Source organism: Onychomys torridus, chromosome 10, assembly GCF_903995425.1.
Source record: "Onychomys torridus chromosome 10, mOncTor1.1, whole genome shotgun sequence".
Lineage (NCBI taxonomy): Eukaryota > Metazoa > Chordata > Mammalia > Rodentia > Cricetidae > Onychomys > Onychomys torridus.
In genome coordinates, this window is record NC_050452.1 from 34,175,831 (window position 1) to 34,194,986 (window position 19,156).

General features: G+C 40.3%; 2 protein-coding genes across 11 annotated transcripts in view; one reads left to right on the forward strand and one right to left on the reverse strand.

The window, feature by feature from the left end:
• The window catches only part of Clock (clock circadian regulator), an 83,571-nt gene extending 67,742 nt beyond the window's left edge, over positions 1 to 15,829 (forward strand). For 9 of the 10 annotated variants that reach the window (XM_036200737.1, XM_036200741.1, XM_036200740.1 and 6 more), the window contains 5 exons: positions 1,342 to 1,494; positions 2,452 to 2,658; positions 3,301 to 3,506; positions 7,687 to 7,966; positions 9,548 to 15,829. In XM_036200737.1, the coding sequence (XP_036056630.1) occupies positions 1,342 to 1,494; positions 2,452 to 2,658; positions 3,301 to 3,506; positions 7,687 to 7,966; positions 9,548 to 9,730 (1,029 nt within the window). In that variant the 3' untranslated portion in view covers positions 9,731 to 15,829. The remainder of the gene's footprint in view (positions 1 to 1,341; positions 1,495 to 2,451; positions 2,659 to 3,300; positions 3,507 to 7,686; positions 7,967 to 9,547) is intronic. The other variant, XM_036200744.1, reaches the window with a different exon arrangement.
• Positions 15,629 to 19,156, reverse strand: part of Tmem165 (transmembrane protein 165) — a 28,997-nt gene continuing 25,469 nt past the window's right edge. Inside the window, exon 6 of the mRNA XM_036200747.1 lies at positions 15,629 to 18,692. Within this exon, the coding sequence (XP_036056640.1) occupies positions 18,616 to 18,692 (77 nt within the window). The 3' untranslated portion in view covers positions 15,629 to 18,615. The remainder of the gene's footprint in view (positions 18,693 to 19,156) is intronic.

Here is a 19,156-nt window from a genome sequence, read left to right on the forward strand (position 1 = left end):
CTGGGAACTGAACTCAGTCCTGAACTTTCTATGTGAGCCCTCAAGGCCTCTCTTTTTACTTTCTAATTTGAGACAGGGCCTTAAAATGTTGCCAGGCTAACCTTGAACTCACTCTGTATCCCAGGTAGGTCTTGAACTTGTGATCCTCCTGCCTAACTTTGGATAATTCTGCTGATGTACACACAGAGGGGATTCTAGAGATGACAAAATTTGCTATGGATTCATTCCAGGTGCGGGGTCCATTCTCATCTGGTAAAATGTAGAGGTCAAGTGAGCAACTAAAGAACTTGTTCTAGGGGCTGGGGATTTAGCTCAGTGGTTGAGCGCTTGCCTAGTAAGCACAAGGCCCTGGGTTCGGTCCTCAGCTCTGACCAAAAAAAAAAAAGAACTTGTTCTAAGTTGTTGAGCTGCAGTATGAGCTCGGCTTGTCTTTTCTCTTTCTTTCTTTCTTTTTTTTTTTTTTTTTTTTGCTTTTTTTAAAGGCTGAGGCTCACTGCATAGCCATAGCCCTGGTTGTCCTAGAACATCCTCTGTAGACCAGGCTGGCCTCAACTTCACAGAGACCCACCTGCCTCTGCCTCCCGAGTGCTAAGATTAAAGGTATGCACCACCACACCTGGAAGCAGTCCCATCTTCTAACTGCATTAGCTGGTAACTAAAAGAAAAATCTCTAAGAAATGTAAGCACAGGAGGGCAAGGCAGATGGTCAGGTGGGTAAGAGCACCTGCCAAGCCTGACAGCCTGAGTTCTGCCCGTAGACCCACGTGGTAAAGGAAGAGAACTAACTCCTCAAGTTGTCTTACACACACACTCGTGACATGTGTCCGTACCCCCCACACACACCCCCCGTAGTAATTGTAACTTTTAAAAAAAGATGTGAGAACAACCACCAACATAAATCAGAGGGAGAACAGCCAAGGAAGAACGTACTAACACAGCCCCCTCAACACCTCTTACCCTGCACTAGGTGGGCTGTATGTGGCTGAGCCACTGAGTAGAGAAGTGAGTACACTGAGCTGCCCTGAGAGCCAGAGGGCAGGAAGCCTTCTGCTGGAAATAGAGACTTTGTGGATGAGACTGAGCAGGGCTTGCTACCCACTGGCATCAGGAAGAGAAGTGCCTTCCTTTGCAGTCTCCCTCCAGGGGCATCTGTGGGCAGGTTCTTAGGGGTCTGCAGACAATGGCACTGAGTCAAAGGTCCAACTCCTGTCACAGAGGAGAGTGAAGACAGCAGTTGGGAACTGGCATTCTGGTCTCGTGGCTGCTTGCCTTGCACATGGTACAGTTATTAGGACAAAGAATTTTAAGATATGTTATACTTTCTTGCATGTGCTGCTTCAGTTTCAGTTTTCAGCTCAGTTAGGAGCCATGCAGCATCTAAAAGACCAGTTGGAGCAGCGGACACGGATGATAGAGGCAAATATTCATCGGCAGCAGGAAGAACTAAGGAAAATTCAAGAACAGCTTCAGATGGTCCATGGTCAAGGGCTTCAGGTAAGTTATTCTGAGCATAGAGAATCTCATTCACATTTTGGGTTCCTAAACATTGTCCCCCACCCCTCTTTTTTTGAAAAGTCAGATGCAAGAGGTCTAGTTTTCCCAGTTCAGTAAACATTGGCTACCTGCTTAATAGTATAGAGCCTCCAGAGATACTCATTCCTAAAAACATTGCGATCGGCATCACTATTTTTCAGACTAAGGAACTCCAAGTTTTAGTAAGTTCAAATTCATAATATAAAAGTTTTACTTTATAGAACCTTTGAGGTAGACTGTATGTAATAGTTTTAATAAAATACCAATAGATATGATTCATATTACTTGACTTTGACTGACAGGGCCATCTAGGGAACTAGGGCTTTGCTGAAGGGAAACTAGGTGAACAGTATCTGGGTGCTGTCAGGAACTTTGAGTGACGGATGATACAAAGCTGCTAGGAGCAACCCTTTGAGGAGCACTGAGTAACATGGTTGACCTTGTGGATAAGTGCAAGGATGAATGTGGAGCTGCATGTTTTATTGTCATTGTTGCTAATTGTTCATGTGAAATGTCCTAATGACTTGTTCCTTGACTGTTCAACTTCAGTTTGCTTGGTTTCTTTCAGTGCTCTCCTTGGTCTTTTTTTAACTATAAAGCTTCTTTAGGCTGGGAATGTAGCTCATTTGTAGTGTTTACCTAAAATGCTTGAGGCTCTGAGTTTGATTCCAGGCACCCCTGCAAAAAAATGTAATTAAAAATTGTGTGGTGGGGTGGTGGTGGGTGGGTGTGTTAGTGTGTTAATGTAAGCATGTATGTACCACAGAGAATGTGTGGAGGTCAGAAGATAACTTTGGGGAGTCTGTTCTTTCCTTCCACCATGGACTCAAGGGACCAAACTCAGTCTGTCACGTTTGTGCAACGAACTCCGCCTTCCTGCCAGAGTTTTTCATTGAAATGTAATCTTTATTTTCAAAGATGTTTTTGCAACAATCAAACTCTGGATTGAATTTTGGTTCTGTTCAACTTTCCTCTGGAAGTTCTAATATCCAGCAACTCACACCTATAAATATGCAAGGCCAAGTCGTTTCTGCTAGCCAGATTCAAAGTGGAATGAATACTGGACATGTCAGCACAAGCCAGCACATGATACAACAGCAGACTTTACAGAGTACATCAACTCAGGTAATTGACTGAAATATCTACTTAAAGCTCCATGTTGCATCAGCCTTTAAATTTTAACAAACATTAGAACATATAATCTTGACTGTGAACATTAAAGTATTTTGTGGAAAATATATTACTACCAAATATTTTGATACTTAACAATTTTGTGATTTAATACCTAGTACCTAATTTAATAATTATACCAGATTCTTATAATGTACAGACTTTCTGTATGTAATAAGTCTTTGATTTGCAAGAGAGTCTTGAAAAGCAAGCATACTGAATAGACTGTTGGAGAAGTGGGAATAGTTTAATCATTCTGTAGAGTTCTGGTAATTAATTAGTGTACATCTGTTACTATGTTTGAAAAACATACAAATGTGTGACCATTACTGACTTGCTTTGGACATTTAACAGATGTCTTCCGTGTACATTTTCTACTTCCCTGTTAAGAACATGCTTCTTTTAAAGTCTTAGTTTACCTTCCATCAAAGAATCCAGCCTAAGTCAGCTACTCCAAGCCAGTCTTTTCTATATTTCTCTCCAAATAATGTATTTTACTTGTCTTTTTCTGTTCTGTCAGCCATTGTCAAATGGCGAATAGTAGAAGTATGCTGTCCTATAACTGTTAGATAATCTCTATAAAATCTCCTTTTCCAGCAGAGTCAACAGAATGTAATGAGTGGACATAGTCAGCAAACGTCTCTTCCAAACCAGACACCGAGCACTCTCACAGCCCCGCTGTACAATACAATGGTGATCTCTCAGCCGGCATCTGGGAGCATGGTCCAGATCCCATCGAGTATGCCCCAGAACAGTACGCAGAGTGCTACGGTAACCACGTTCACTCAGGACAGACAGATAAGGTGGATATCAGACTTCATTCATTATTTTCAGAGTTGTAAATTGATTGAATAAAAACAACCTCTGTGGGCTCGGTGCTTCAGAACACTTGCTGCTCTTCTAGAAAGACAAGTCGGTTCCTAGCATTTTACCTCCAGCAGGTCACGACACCTTCACCCACATGCAGGAGTTCTCATGACCACTCTGGCCTCTTCCATGCCTCAGTGCATGTGGCAGACACAGTAAAAGAAAATCATAGAAACAAATCCAATACATAAAAATACATATATGGGCTAGTGATACAACTCAGGAGTAGAGAACTTGCCTGGCGTGGAAAGGACCCTCAGTTCAGTCTTCAGTATTGTACTTTTGTCCAAAACCAATAATTTTATTTTTTTTACCATGAAATTTTAGTTTATTGCTTGCTATTCCCATTTTTTAAGATTTGGAATAAATACTGTGTCTATTATTAAAGACTTAACAGAATAGCATCAGAACTGATTTTTAATCAGTCAGATACAGAACCACGTTTTGTAGTGCACTGTCATATAAGGCTCTAGCAGGCGCTGTACTAGTGCCGTGTGGCCCTCCTAGTGAGGGTGTTAAGAGAGCAACAGTAGGGAAGCTGGGCAATCTTTCTGCTCAGAATGTTCCATTTTTTAAAAGAAACATTGGTATCTGCCATCATTTCCCCATGTCTCAGATGAGAAAGTGTTTTTAGTGGTTTGACCAAGTGCTACAGCAGAGGGGGTGGCTCTGAACTCAGGCGGCTTCAGGGCTTAGGTGTAACTATTAAAGAAGAACAGGCAACTGTGTCTCGAGTGATAAGTCTGGATAGTTGAATTATAAACAAATTTTTGCATATACTTTCCTGGGAAGATGTTTTTTTAACTATAGGATTTCTGAAGTCTTAAATACATGATCTGAAATAGTTTCATGTTTTATTACCTTCAATATACATGTGTTACTGCTTGCATATGTTGCTGTTGTATGGAAAAGAGTGATTTTTAAGATTTCAATAATGTTCAGACCAAGGAAGCTACAAGATTACATAGGCAGCAAGAGCAGAGAATCTGTTGTTCCTTGGAGCTCAAGTTCCTCAACTTCAGACATCCAACCTTAGTGCTCACACTCTTGGGGAAATCTTAGGACTGTGCCCCAGGAATGCCCTCTGAAAGCCGATTTGTGTTTGTGATTGTTTTGTTTTTGTTGCGGGTGCTGGACCCAGAGCCTTCACTCATGCTAGGCATACACACTGCTGCCACTGATGGCCATCTTCAGCCAGCCTAAGAAGGAAGATAGTAAACTAGAATGCTGACATGCATTTTGGAGGATGCATTTTAGCAACCATTTGTAACCGGGGAAGAGGGGGACATATTTCAACAGACATTTAAAGGCTAATCCTTTCTACAGGGAATGAGACATTATTAAACATAAAAGAATAACCAGCTCATGTTTACTTGGTGTGATAACTAGTTGGCAGACTTTATAGGGGAGCAGATGAATTTTATGGGTTGAAGCAAGCAACTGAAAAGTGTGGTCATGGAGAACTTTGTGGAGGAGGAGCTTGTTGGCCTGTGTCATAAAGAAAGCTGGCTTAGGTATATGTGTGGAGAGTTCAGAGAGGCATTATATATAGCAGAGGAAATAGCTGCACGGCCATGGGAGGCCACCAAATGTAGATTAAAGAATGCACCTTGGGCCAGAGCTGCTTAGAGTATTCCTTGCACATCTATTGGTGAGTTACTGGGTTTGTTCACCATTACAGAGACGTTGGCATTTAGCATATCCATGACAAAACAGATTGTAATCGTTGTCTCTTGGGGCTTTATTTGAGCTGTGTTTTGTTTCTTTGGTTTATATTTCTTTTGCACCCAAGCATTTGGTCCTGAAGTCTATGCACTACAAAATTTAATTTTTAAGACATGACATGAATTCGGTATACATTATTTTTAAAGGACCAGGGTTCAATCCGTGGCACTGCAAAAATAAACAGAAGTCAATATTTTTGGTCATGTGGACTATATTAATGATAAAGTTCATATCTGTACTAAGCGGAGTGCTTGTTTTGAACTTGGAACAGTCTGTAGGACAGTGTGTCGTCTCTATCTGCTCTCTTGCCGTCTGTCAGTGTTGGCAGTGAACGTCAGGTTACAGGAAAGGCAGACAGAAGGAAGTAATACTGTCACCAAAGAAGAAAGGAAGAGGAGAAAAATCAGTAAAGTCTGACCAGAAGTACTATTCTGTATGGATAAATTTCACTTTGACTTATCCTTAGAAATGTCATTTTTCTATAAAGTATAATTTTCCTATAAATGTAAGATTATTTTATTAGTAGTTGTAATTTCCTCATGAATTGTTTGCCCTTGTAGTAAACGAACCATGTTCACCATATATTTAACTCATAAGTACCTTGCCATTTTATAAAAAGTTAACTTATACAGATTTTAAAATTTTAATTGATAAAATATTTAGAACAAAAACTTCTGTATTAACCATTTTAAAGTGTGCTGTCCAGTGTCCTTGAGTATATCCATATGTGGCTCCAACTATCACCCTCAACCATCTTCAGAATATTTTTCATCTTTCCAAATTGAAACTCACTAAACAACTCCTTAACCTATCTGCCTGTTGCTTTTGACAACCACCATTCTGTTTCCTGTTTGTATCAATCTGACTGCCTAAAGATACTTTGTGTAAATTAATTACCCAGTAATTTGTCTTTTTGTAACTGGTTTGTTTCACTTAACATAATATTCTCCAAGCTCATCTGTATTTTCTCACATTCCATTTTAAGACCAAGTATTCTTCCGTGTGTAGTACATGGGTGGCGTTTTCCTTAGCCGTGCTGTCTGTCTGTCGGTGGAAATACAGATGTGCACAGATGTGTGCAAAAGTGTGCTCGTGTCTGAGCCCTGCTTTCATTTTGCTTTGCTTGGTGCTCAGAAATGAAACAACTTGTAATTCTTTGAGGAACTGTTACAGGGTTGTCCTTCTAAGGGCTATTTTTTTCTCTGTCAACTCGACACAAGCTAGTGTTAGTAGGAAGAAGAAGCTCAGTTGAGAAAAATACCTCTATTGCATTGTCTGTAGGCAAGTCTGTGGGCCATTTTCTTGATGAATGACTAATGTGGATGGGCCCTGCCTACTGTGGGCAGTGCAGTTCCCAGGCAGGTGCTTCTGGGGTGTATGAGAAAGCCAGGAAACAGTGTTTCTCTGTGGTCTCAACTCAGTTCCCCCTCCCTTGGCTTCCCTCAGTGGCCTGTGACTTGGGATTTGTAAGCCAGATAAAGAAAGCGCTTTCCTGGTGTTGCGTTTTGGTCGTGGTGTTTATCATTGCAGTGTTTCCCTAGTCGGTTGTCTTTCTCAGTGTTAGCCGTCCTGATGGCGTGCAGTGGCTCTCCATGGTTGTTTCAGTTGTCAGTTCTCTAAGGTCTAGGTCGTCTAGTGAGGGCTTTTTATGTGTCTGTTGGCTGTTTGTGGGTTTTGGAGAAAAAGTTTAACTGTTGTCCAGTTTTTCAATGTATTGAATGTTGTTTGATGGTAAGAGTTCTTTCTATGTCTGGTTAGACTTGATGTCATCCAGTGAATCATTTTCACTGTCACCTACCTGTGCTTTTGACATGGTCAGTGAGGTCATCGCCAAGCCCAATGTCATGAGTTTTGTAGTTTAGATTTTTTTTTTTTTCTTAGCTGAGGATCAAACCCAGGGCCTTGTGCTTGCTAGGCAAGCGCTCTACCACTGAGCTAAATCCCCAACCCTGTAGTTTAGATCTTATGTTTAGATCTTTATTCATTTTCAACTAATTTTTATATATGTGATATGAAAGGTCATTATCTTGAATATGGTTATTTTTAAAAGTTTTTATGTCTTTTTGTTATGTTTTATATTACAAACTACATTATAATATATATATACATATATTATATATAGTTTGTTTGCTTGTTTTACTGATATCCCAAACAAAAAGCCCTTTAAAATTGTTCTTGGTGCTGGAGATTGGCCTCTTCAAGCTGTGCAAGCAAGCGCTCTGCCACTAAACTATGCCTCTAGCCTCTAAGGAGAATATCTCTGAAAACAAGCTGGGCGCATGGGCTCTTATAGAACAAACAGACCATTTGTGGGTACTGTCTAGGATAACTATGTAGCTGACTGAGTTATGCTTTGTCTCTCTGACACCATTTCTCTATTTTCGTTCACAGGTTTTCTCAAGGGCAGCAACTTGTGACCAAATTAGTAACTGCTCCTGTAGCTTGTGGGGCCGTCATGGTACCAAGTACCATGCTTATGGGTCAGGTGGTGACTGCCTACCCTACCTTTGCCACACAACAGCAGCAGGCTCAGGCATTACCGGTGACGCCGCCACAGCAGCAGCAGCAACAGCAACAGCAGCAGCAGCAGCAGCAGCAGCAGAGTTCCCAGGAGCAGCAGCAATCACCTCAGGCTCAGCTGACCCAACCACCACCACAGCAGTTTTTACAGGTGATCTTCCCACGAGGACTTGTTTTGAGCTGATTCTATCACCAAATAAGATGTTAAGTGGACAGGTTTGTAAAGGACCTGGAACATCTGGAAAGGCTTATTGTAGGATTTAAATATCTACAGAAATAGAAAGCTTGCCCTGATTGGCTGTTTTATCTTCTTCAGCCTTGGAGGACGTTTTTAGCCTTGCCTAGCCATACTTGGTTATCTGAACTTCTAGCTAGAGTAAGTGGCCTACTTCCTACCCATATCAGGTCACTTACTGAGCCTTTTTTCCCTCTCAGGCTAATATTTCCAGAATTTAATCAAAAGCCCCACTTTTTTTCTTTCTTAGATACCATCAAACTTTACTCTTCATTAAGCAGGGACATCAAGAAGGATCTCTTTTTCAGCCTAGGAGTTACCTTATTCAACAGATTAAATCGTATTAGATTGTGGTTTTGTTGTGATATGTTTCTGCCTGGCCTAGAACTCAAAAAGGTCTTCCTGCTTCTGCCTCTGCATGCTGGGATTACAGGCATGCACTACTGTGCCAGTTTATTAGAATTTTCTTGTTAGAAATTAATGTCGGAGGAGAAATCCAGTGTAGATGAAGGTTATCACTAGAACTCAGGCTCTAAAGTCAGGGTGCCCTCAGTTGAGTAAATGCTATACTACATTCATGTGACCTCTGGCATAAGCTTGTCAAAATACATGGGAGGTAATAATAGTTCATACTTAATTCCTTTTTTTTTTTTTAAAAAAAAAAAAAAGCATGTAAATTGCTAAATATACTGTAAGTTATGTAGCCAGCTGTTATTGATCACCATGATATTGGCAAATATAGTTAAGATATTCATATTAATGGCAAAACCCACACAGATACCATGTGGATAAACCATATAGAATCTGCTTATCCATAGGTCCAGGTTTCTCTGTGTAGCTTTGTGCCTTTCCTGGAACTCACTTGGTAGCCCAGGCTGGCCTCAAACTCACAGAGATCCGGGCTCTGCCTCCCGAGGGCTGGGATTAAAGGCGAGCGCCACCACTGCTCATCATCTACCTTTTTTTTTTTTCAAACGAGGTCTCATAGGGACCTAGGGTCCACTTCCTAGGTTAGGTTGGCTGACCAGTGAGCTCCCGAGATCCTCCTGTCTCCACCTCCCCAATACTGGGATTACAAGCACTGTATGGACAGAGCTATTTTCTCAAACGTGGCCTTGATTCTTTCCTAGCAGGCAGAGCTGTGTGCAGAGGGCATTGTCTGTCTGACCGGCGGTGAGTGCTCGTGTCTTATACAGACATAGCTGTGCTCCAGCTCTACTGCTTAAAATTTGGTCCTGTAGGAAGTAAAGTAAAAATAAGTGGTTTGTCTCAAGACAATAGTATTTATACTATTAAGTTCTCAGCACAGATTCCTTTGAAAAATTAAATTTTGTTATGTTTTCAGGAAGAAGGTAAGGCTTCTGTTTTCCAAAAACAGTTTTTTTTAGATTGGCAAACAAAATGGGTATTGAAAGCTCTTGTCACTGTGGACAGTGGACACTGAATGGACAGTGTGAAGGATAAAGCCACGCTGCATAATCCTTCTTCTGTTTTTAGACATCTCGGTTGCTCCACGGGAATCCCTCAGCTCAGCTCATCCTCTCTGCTGCCTTCCCACTACAGCAGAGCACCTTCCCTCCGTCGCATCACCAGCAACACCAGCCTCAGCAGCAACAGCAACAGCTTAGTCGGCACAGGACTGACAGCCTGACAGACCCTTCCAAGGTCCAGCCACAGTAGCACACGCTTCCTCTCTGACACTAGAGGAAGGGGAGGCCAGACAGTCACTCAGATGACAGGGTTAGAACTTGAGCAGTTCTGTGAGGGTGGTCTTGAGTGTTCCAGTTCATGGATTGGTAGGGAAATGCTGCCCAGTGCTACAGATGTACATTAAATACCAGCTGATGGGAATTGATTATAGGGACACAGCCAATTCTGCAGTTTCTGTACCCAGATATTTTTTTATTGGAGAAAGAGTATATTGCCAAATGTTAACAAGCTCAACTATCATGACCTTTACCGAATCAGAAAAGCACTAACCATGTTGGTAGCTTTAGTGGTTCTGTGCCTGGTATCAGATGTTACAGAGGACACACCACTGCCAGGGATTTGCTTAGATTGCCATGAAGATAGTCCTGTAGTTAATAGGCCCCACCCCAAACCCTCCCTGTTCAGATAATGATGGATCAGTGATTACTTTCAGAATGTTGTGCAGGTTTGAATTCTCTATGTATAAATGCTATATAGATGTGTATGTGTCTGGATAGAGAAGAGAAAGCAAACTTTCTGTACGCAGCGTGGAAGCATTATCTGTCCCTTACAGGTATGAGTACATTTCATTAGATTTTGACACCATATACAAACTGGTAACAGCTTCTCTTTTCATTTTGTTTACAACACAGTAGTGTTCTGGTCACTTTTCCAGGGCACACGTTTTTGTTCGCGCTTTGGCTGTGATGTCACAGTTTGTTCAGTGAGGTGTAATGTGCTGCTGGGAATGGATTTTTTTTTTCAGGTTAAATTATTGCTACATTTCCATTTATTCAGAAATATCCCTTATTTCATTATTTTTCAATTATGTTTGAAAATAGAATTGCACTGCTTTATTTTAGATGGTTGGTTGAGTTTGATCACATATTTTGATATATTTCATAGTTGGAATATTTATGTAAATGGTTTTCAACAAGCCTGAAAGTGATTTCAAGAATGTTTCAGTTATAAGAGTAAAATTTGCACACAGAACATTTTAGGCACTTTTTTAACATTCTCAGTGGTGGGAATTTTAACTTTTAGGATTTGTTGGAGTCTTTTTATTATCCTTAAAATTTTCAATGCTTCTTTTAGTTAAAATGATTCAGGGTTATTTGAGGGGGGAAAACCCATAGTGCCTTGATTTTAATTCAGGTGATAACTCACCATCTTGAATTCATTGTCTGGTTTCAGTAGCAGTGTTGAAACCTTAGTACATTTTTAGCAGCATGTGGGTCTCGGTGTCATTCTCTGGCTCCCATGAAGACTGCTAAGTCTCTTGGACTGCCCTAACAGTATCAGAGTTGTTAAAGTGATCCCAGAATTGTTTCCAAATTAGTATCCTCCTTTAAAGCTAAGTAGTCCTTTAAGAATTACCAGTTAATACTTGTTCAGAGAAATGGGGTAGAAATTGTCTTTAGCCTTCATCGAAACACTAGACTATTACAACTCACATGCTTTCTAAACATGAATTAAGATTTCATCTGGCAATATCATATTCTCTGGGTAATAAACTCCAACGAAGTTACATATATTTTAAAAAGCATTTTTTTTTTAGATTTTATGGTACTAATAATGAAATTTGCAATTATAGAACAAAAGATAAGTAGAAAATATAAATATAAATATAAAACATTACTGAGAAAAGGGAGGACAAGTGTGACAAATTAAAATTGACCTTAAAAGATAAGTGTGTAAAGCTGAGGCTGCTAAACAAAGGTCCCCAGCAGTGAAAATAACCTACTGCAGAATCACTAGAAAGGGCTCTGGGGAACGCACGCCGAGTCAGTTAGGGGCTCCGCTTTGTTGCCATCCTTAAGTCTGTCTTTCTTTTCCTGTTTACCTGGCTGCAATTCAGTTAGAAGTTAGTGGTGACAAAGAAAACAACCAAAGAAAATTGGTACCTACCGTTCTGCAAAAGAAGTGTGGCTAGGTACCAGTCAGTAACTAACATATCACAGTTCTTCTAGCTGACGTTCGTATGAATACTCTGAAGAGTTGCAAGAATACATGTATATGTAAGCTTATATACACGTGATGAAATTGATGTAGAGCGCCAATCTTGCTTTTCTCCCTCCCCAATTGCCTTCTTGATCTTATGCCATTCCATGCCATCTGAGTTGTGCCTCATTTACTTTGGCAACACCTGGTGATGAGGGGTCAGCTAACAGGAGATGCAGTATACTAATTATGTAATTCCTACCGTTCATCACAGTTCATCTTCGTGCTTAAAAGCAGTTGGTAGAGGAGCGCCTAGCCACTAATTTTGCTGTCCATATGGAAAGCTGTACCAGGCAACCCTTGTTAGCACTAGCTGCCTCTCGGCTCCTTAATTCTTGGTTTCTTTGGGTGGCAAACTGTCCCTGTCTGCTTCCTACAGACTTGAGCATTCTGATGAAGATTCATCTGTTGCCTGTTCTTCGCTTCTATAGCCAAAGTTGTTGACTGAAACCTAAATCTAAAACCTAAATCATGAAAAGATACCAAATAGAAACACTTTGCAGCTTATAAACCTTAATGTCCCCTGCTCTATTTCATGGGGATTCATTTTCCTTTAAAATTTTATTCTGGGCAGCACTTTTTAGTTAAGAAATTGTTAGGGTGCAGGTCAGCTAGGTTCTTGTTGCCCTGAAGGTACTTTGCTCTGGGCTCTTCTACATGGGGTGTTGCTGATCCTTTGGGATGAGACAGTAAAGCACAAAGCTGCTCTTGAGGCTGGTGTCAAACCAGAATCTGGACATTGGAAAGTACTCCTCTTTTCTTCCTTAGAGTAGTAGCTGTAGGGTGGGGAGCAGATGTGATAGGTGGAGCTGTGTGCAAAGGAGCACCACAGGCCCTGCCCCAAGCTCCACCCTAAATTTAGGGTAGCTTTAGAGTGCTGTGCTGTCGCATAGACAGGGCTTAGGAATGTACTACTAATCAAAGAATGCCAGTGATGTTGAGTTTGTGACAGAAAACTCTGTGCAAACCAGTGAGTAAAGTTTGAATTCTGTGTGCTGTGGTTGGTCGTTGCCTTAAGCAGTCTCTTGAAGTTAGTTGGGAGCACTGAAGCGGTCCAGCTGTGAGGGAGCTGAGCCCTTGTTCAAGCCTTAGAAAGGGATCCTTAAAGTAGTAGTCTACAGAGGGAGGTTCTTTTCACTTGGTATAGTACTGTCCCTTTAAAATGTTTCCGCTATATTGGGGCATTTTTTTCCAAGTGGAACACAGATAGCGTTTTTAGTATTTCTTTTTTCTGTTTCTTTGGTGATGAAAGGTTTGTTGTAACATTTGTGTAAAACTTGTTCAAGCCTATCACCTTTCCAGTACCTGTGGTCCTGTTCTTAGCACCACAGAGTCCACATTGGAAGGTATAAACACTGGATATTAATATTGCTGAGGGCATATAGCCAGGAGTAAGCTGACTGGAACTCTTCAGTGGTGGAGAAGAAACAGCACAAAGGCACTTGCCATTTTCATAGTCATTAGGGAAAGAAACCTTTTAAGTTTGTCTGGATTGAGTGAACACTCTTCTAGGAGGAGCTTCTGAAGTAAATGCAAAGGAAAAGAGTTGACTATTTTTATAGCATATTTAATATATTTGTATAGAACTATGAGTGTAGTAGGGACCCTCCACCTGCCCTCCCACTTTTCTAATCCCCCCCTTTGCCATAACCCTAGTACAGCCTCATCCGCATGGGAACTGTGCCTATTGTCAGCCTACCTACCAAAAGAGAGTGCTGCTGCTTTCTGAGACAGGTGAGATGAGGCTCTCATGCCTGGGGATCCTTTATGGGAGGAATAGCACACACTTAGAACAACATACCACAGTCTAAAAGCATCATTTTGAAAGGTAATAAGCACTTTATTGCAATTATTCATTTAGATAAAAGTTTGTATCTTAGGCATTAACCATTTTTAAAGGATCCCCTAATCATCACTTAGGTGAAATTATAAATGACACATTTCTGAGAAATGTTTAGATCCAGTGAACCGTAGCAGGTTTATGGGAGTGATTTCAAGGTAGCCAAATAAACTGACATTTGTTTTGAATGTGGTGGAGTCAGGAGATTATAGATGCGTAGTTCCATTTAAACACTATTGTAAACCTATCTTGCCTATTGTGTGGACACCAAAAGAGACCAATGAGCCTGTTTATTTTCAGAGGTCTAGGAATATGCATCTGTCTGAGTAGATATACAGAACTAATCTATAAACGGTTGGTAGTAATATTTTAGGATACAGTAATTTCAAGAATTATTGAGTGTTTTAAATGTGCCCTGAAATGTTGGCATGTCATTTCAGCGTTCCCATTTGAGTTGCTCTTGTAATATTTTTGCACAGCAAGGACTGAGAAAGACTGCTTTGGTTGAAGAAAACTATAATTTGGTCTTATTTTAATGTCTCCTGTGGAAACACTGGAGGTCAATTTTGTTGGTATAGTTACTAATTCAGGATATTTAAAACAGTGTTGAACAGCTCACCAGAAATTAAGCAAACTTATATATTTAAAAATTAAAATTCTGTTTTTCCACGTGACTGTTTTGCATATTCTTTCCGTTGTCATAACACTACATTCCTTGTTTTTCCGAAATAATACTTTGAAAGATGAGTATTAACAGTACTTTGTAAGCTGCCTGCGTTTTCCCAGGCAGAGGTTCTAGTGAAACAGCGTGTAGTTGTGTATAGTTTGTGGAGACTATGAGACCCATCAACACCACCAGCAGACACTGAGGTGCTGAGCCAATCGACAATCACAATGGGAAGGATTTATAGAAGAACCTAGACGTGCTGAAGGAACCTGTTTCCAACGCAGTTCTCGGGGTTTCTTAAATACAATGGCTGTGTATTTATTTATATTTGCATCTCTACATTTGGTCTCCTGTATTTAATTTATGGTCAGTTTGATTTTCCTTGGAGAACTGGCTCTTGTTTGGGGGGCAAGTTGTTATCCCCCCATGACTCTCCACAGAGAGATAATTGGACTCTTGTCCATCAGGATGGCAGAGGCAGGTCACCCTGGGCATCCATCCCTGCACTTCTCTCCTGCCCTGAACTATTTAGGAAAACATGATCAAAGGTAACTCCTTTCAGTTCTGCTCTATATCACCTTTCCACCTTTTCTGGTGTCACTGGTGTGTGTCGTGGGCACTTTCCACAGTTTCTTCCCCACAGCCAGAGGCCAGCATGACAGAACCATGGGTACATGTTGATATTGCCTTTGTGTTGCTCATTTGAGGAAACGCTCGCAAAATAGTGTCTTTAATGGCTGTCATCATTATAGCCACATGCCGAGTCCTTGCATATAGTTGGACAGTGTATGCACATTGAAAACTCTTTAAAAAGTTGGTTATCTTTCAATCTTCCATAGTCAGCACTGTGTAGTAAAGCGGTACTTGAACATGGGAGGCCTCGCTTGCTCGTTCGCTGTGTGACAATCCTTCCTGCCCACATGAACTGGTGTACAGTCCTCCATTAGCACTCTCATTGTGGCTCTGGAGTCCCATGGGTAGGGTCTAGCTCACAGGGACCCCTTGGAGAACAGTAATTAAAACCTAGTCAGACATGAATTGAGTTCAATTATGTAAAAGGTGTTTAACTCTGATGAAGGTAAACTGAAAAAATACCATTTTTAGATATGTGCTTTAAAATCGGAGGAAAAAAAAAACTGTGACATCGCTTTAAGAAAAATAACATTCAAATGGTTTGTGTTTGAGTTGGCCTGTACTGGTTCAAGTTTATTGCTGGCAGTGGTTTTAAGAATACTACAGAGCTAAAATATAGGAAAAACTGTTATCTTTAAATTAATGTATAACTAGACAATCATCTTCAAGCAAAAACATTGCCTGAAAAGTCCCTTAGTAAGCAATGGATGTGTCAGCCAGAATAACTGGAAATGAAACCATTCTAAAATTATTTTGGAATCTATTTTATTGTGGTTTAAGTTGGGGAAAGCTCTAGTATAGCACTTTCAAATTCACCCTGTATAAAGATTGAAGCCCAAAGACAAGTTAAATTAGTGCTGTTTTAAAACCAGTTAGTACAAAAAATATATAAGTTTTATCTTTGTAAACTTTGTTAAATCAGTTAGTGGTTGTATAAACATGCACCAGATTCTTTGCTGTTCCGTGTGGTTCTTGCTCTGCTGTTCTTGACATTGCTGTCCTTACTGCTTGGTTCTGAGTTTAAATTAAAACAAGAGTAGACGTAGCTCATCATTTCCAGCTCCAAAGGGAGAGATGTGTATGGCTAGTGATCCCCACAAAGCAAACATTTAATTGAAATAAATTTATTTTAAAAAGAATGGCATTCTTCCAGGCATTATCCTTTTGCCAAAACCCTAAACTCCACAGAAGCATAACAGATAATGAATGGTTTCAGTGGTGCTATATTAGGCTCCCTAGTTTTCATAAGCTACATTGGAAATACAGTACTGAATAAAATGTGGATTCTTATTACCAGCTGAATATTGCTATTTTAATTAATTTTGATACAATTGGTTATCCTTTGTTGTTGAAGTTCCCCTTTTAAGAAGTGAAAATTTGTTACCAGCATGCCTTCACTCGGGCCTCTTGCTATATGAGCACAGCTTTACTTAAAATCTTTATGTTCTATGCTCGTCTCCATAGACTCTTGTATTCAGAATCTAAAACTGCAGCAAAAGAGCCAAGCAGTAGCAATGTTTTTCTTTTGTTTTTGTTTTTAATGTCAAAATAATTAGACCCAAACTTTGTTTCCTTCAATTTTAAAAATAAAGAATACCTCAGTGCTGCTTCTCAGTATCACCTGCCTTATGTGGCACATCACATGTAAGAGTCACATTTGGATTTATAGAAAGACCATTAAATGTTTTAAAATCTGTCAGTGACATTTTCCTCTCTTTATTCAACAGTGGGGCCTAATTGTGTTAGCAGTGTTTACCTTGTAGCTTAGGTTTTAATTACCACTCTAAGAAATGATGCCCTGCTGCTGCAAGACTGCTTTCTCAAACAGTTATGCTTAGTACTCACGCCCTCACCTAGGCCTGGGGCTGCACTGCTGGCTGCTTTCTACAGTTACGCGGGGTCTAACATATAGAAGGAGCAGTGTGGGGGTCTAACCGTATAGAAGGGGCAGTGTGAGGGCCTAACCGTATAGAAGGTGCAGTGTAGTGTGGGGCCTAACCGTATAGAAGGTGCAGTGTAGTGTGGGGCCTAACCGTATAGAAGGTGCAGTGTAGTGTGGGGCCTAACCGTATAGAAGGCGCAGTGTGAGGGTCTAACCGTATAGAAGGCGCAGTGTGAGGGTCTAACCATATAGAAGGCGAAGTGTGGGGGTCTAACTTTATAGAAGGTGCAGTGTGAGGGTCAGTGTGGGGGTCTAACCATATAGAAGGCGAAGTGTGGGGGTCTAACTTTATAGAAGGTGCAGTGTAGGTCTAATCATATAGAAGGTGCAGTGTGAGGGTCTAACCGTATAGAAGGTGCAGTGTGAGGGTCTAACCGTATAGAAGGTGCAGTGTGAGGGTCTAACCGTATAGAAGGTGCAGTGTGGGGGTCTAACTTTATAGAAGGTGCAGTGTAGGTCTAACTATATAGAAGGTGCAGTGTGGGGACATGACTTAGGATTTCTTTAAAGTGTTTTGTTTTCATGGAAATTGTTTTTTGTTTTGTCCTTCAGCAGTTTTTATTGAGTTAGAAACTCCTTAAAAGCTTGCAGAAAAGACTTCATCAATATTTGCTGTTGCCCAACAATATTTGGAAGAACAGCTAACAACTAAAAAGTAACTTTCAACAGTTTTCATTACAGTGCTAGGTGACTTAGCTAGTTCTTCACAATCTCCTCAAATTACAAATTACATTGTGGACCTTTGTCATCGCTCAGCAAACTGCAGTGTTCTGTCATGTTCCACAGGGACTACCTGGACACTTCTAGAGAGGAAGCAGCCTTCACATTTAAAGAGATTATTGACGGCAGTGTGCTACCACGTTACACTAGAACACGCGCTGGGAGAAAACAGCTTTTGCTGAGTGTACAGCATTGTCAGAATATACTTGGAGTAATTACTGGGGAACACCCTTAGCACAAGGGATGATGTGCTCTGGACTAAATTGCATATTAGTTCCTTGAAGGAAATAACAGAATGTCAATACAATAAATAGGGAGTACTACTACTTCTTTGGTAAGATATGAAGTATTTTGTATAACACACAAGGAAAAACAAGTACTATTCATACCACTTTTATTTACATTGTATCTGTTACATTGTTTATTCAATATAGAAAAAAATAGGAATACATTCATAGTATTCTCTTTTAATTTGGTAAGTCCATGTTGTCAAATATTGACTATTTTTATATTGGGTGTCCTACCCAATTAAAAAAAAATAAGAGAATGGACCTAGCCAACAAATCTTACGGCATGTTATCGATACAACAGTAAAACCTATTTCTCTCTTTAATCCTAATTCTCAAAAGACAAGATAAAACTACTGATCACTCTACTGGCTCCGGAATATGGTTTTAAAAGTACAAACAATTCATTCTTTCCCCCAAGGAAATGTTTAAGATATACATATAAACACCCAGTGACCAAGGAGAAAATATATTTATAAAAGCATCATACAACAAGAAAACTCAAGAGGTCAGTCCCACTGCAGTGGACACATTTATCCAAACGAAGCAGGGCTTGAGTGTTAACATAATCAGGCTAGAGGAAAACCCACTTAGAAATCAGACTTTCTTTTAAAATTTTTTACGAATAAGATCAATGATTATCTCTTTTGGACATAATACTTCAGTAAATGGGTCAAACTTACAAATTAATACTACAAAATACAGTATTTTCCATTACTTTTAGTTGTAATGTACACTATGTACAGAAAGTTGCATATCTTAAGTTGAATACAGATGGACAGCGTTTTAAAAGCCAGAATCTGGACTTATAAATAGTGCAGAAAATGCAAATGCCAAAAAAACGATGCCTCCTATGATTGTCACTGGAAGAAAGAAGAGAGAGGATGAGTGAGGTAGCATGTCTTCTTCCTCTGGGACATTATGCAAACAACCCAAGTTTCCATTTTCTCGACTCTCACAAACTACTCCTGAGACCATCAGTGACAAAGTATTCCCGACTCACTCTTCCCTGATACCCAGATCTTTCTCTGGGCACCACTTAGAGAAAGACTTAAACCGTTGGCAAGCAGCAGGACTACAGGAAGCCATCTTTTTAAAAACCCAAGGATATTCAGGGCAGAGGGATGGCTAAGCACATAGAGGTGCTGCTGCCAAGCCTGGCAGTGGATGCTCACAAGCCTCAGAACCCACACTGCCTGTAAGAGCGAAAATGGACCTTCATAAACACACTTCAGGTCAAACTTCACACTCATATGAGTTCTTCACTGGCTCAGGAGACATTGGCCATGCTTTAGATAAATCTGTGATTTACTGATTTGTACACACG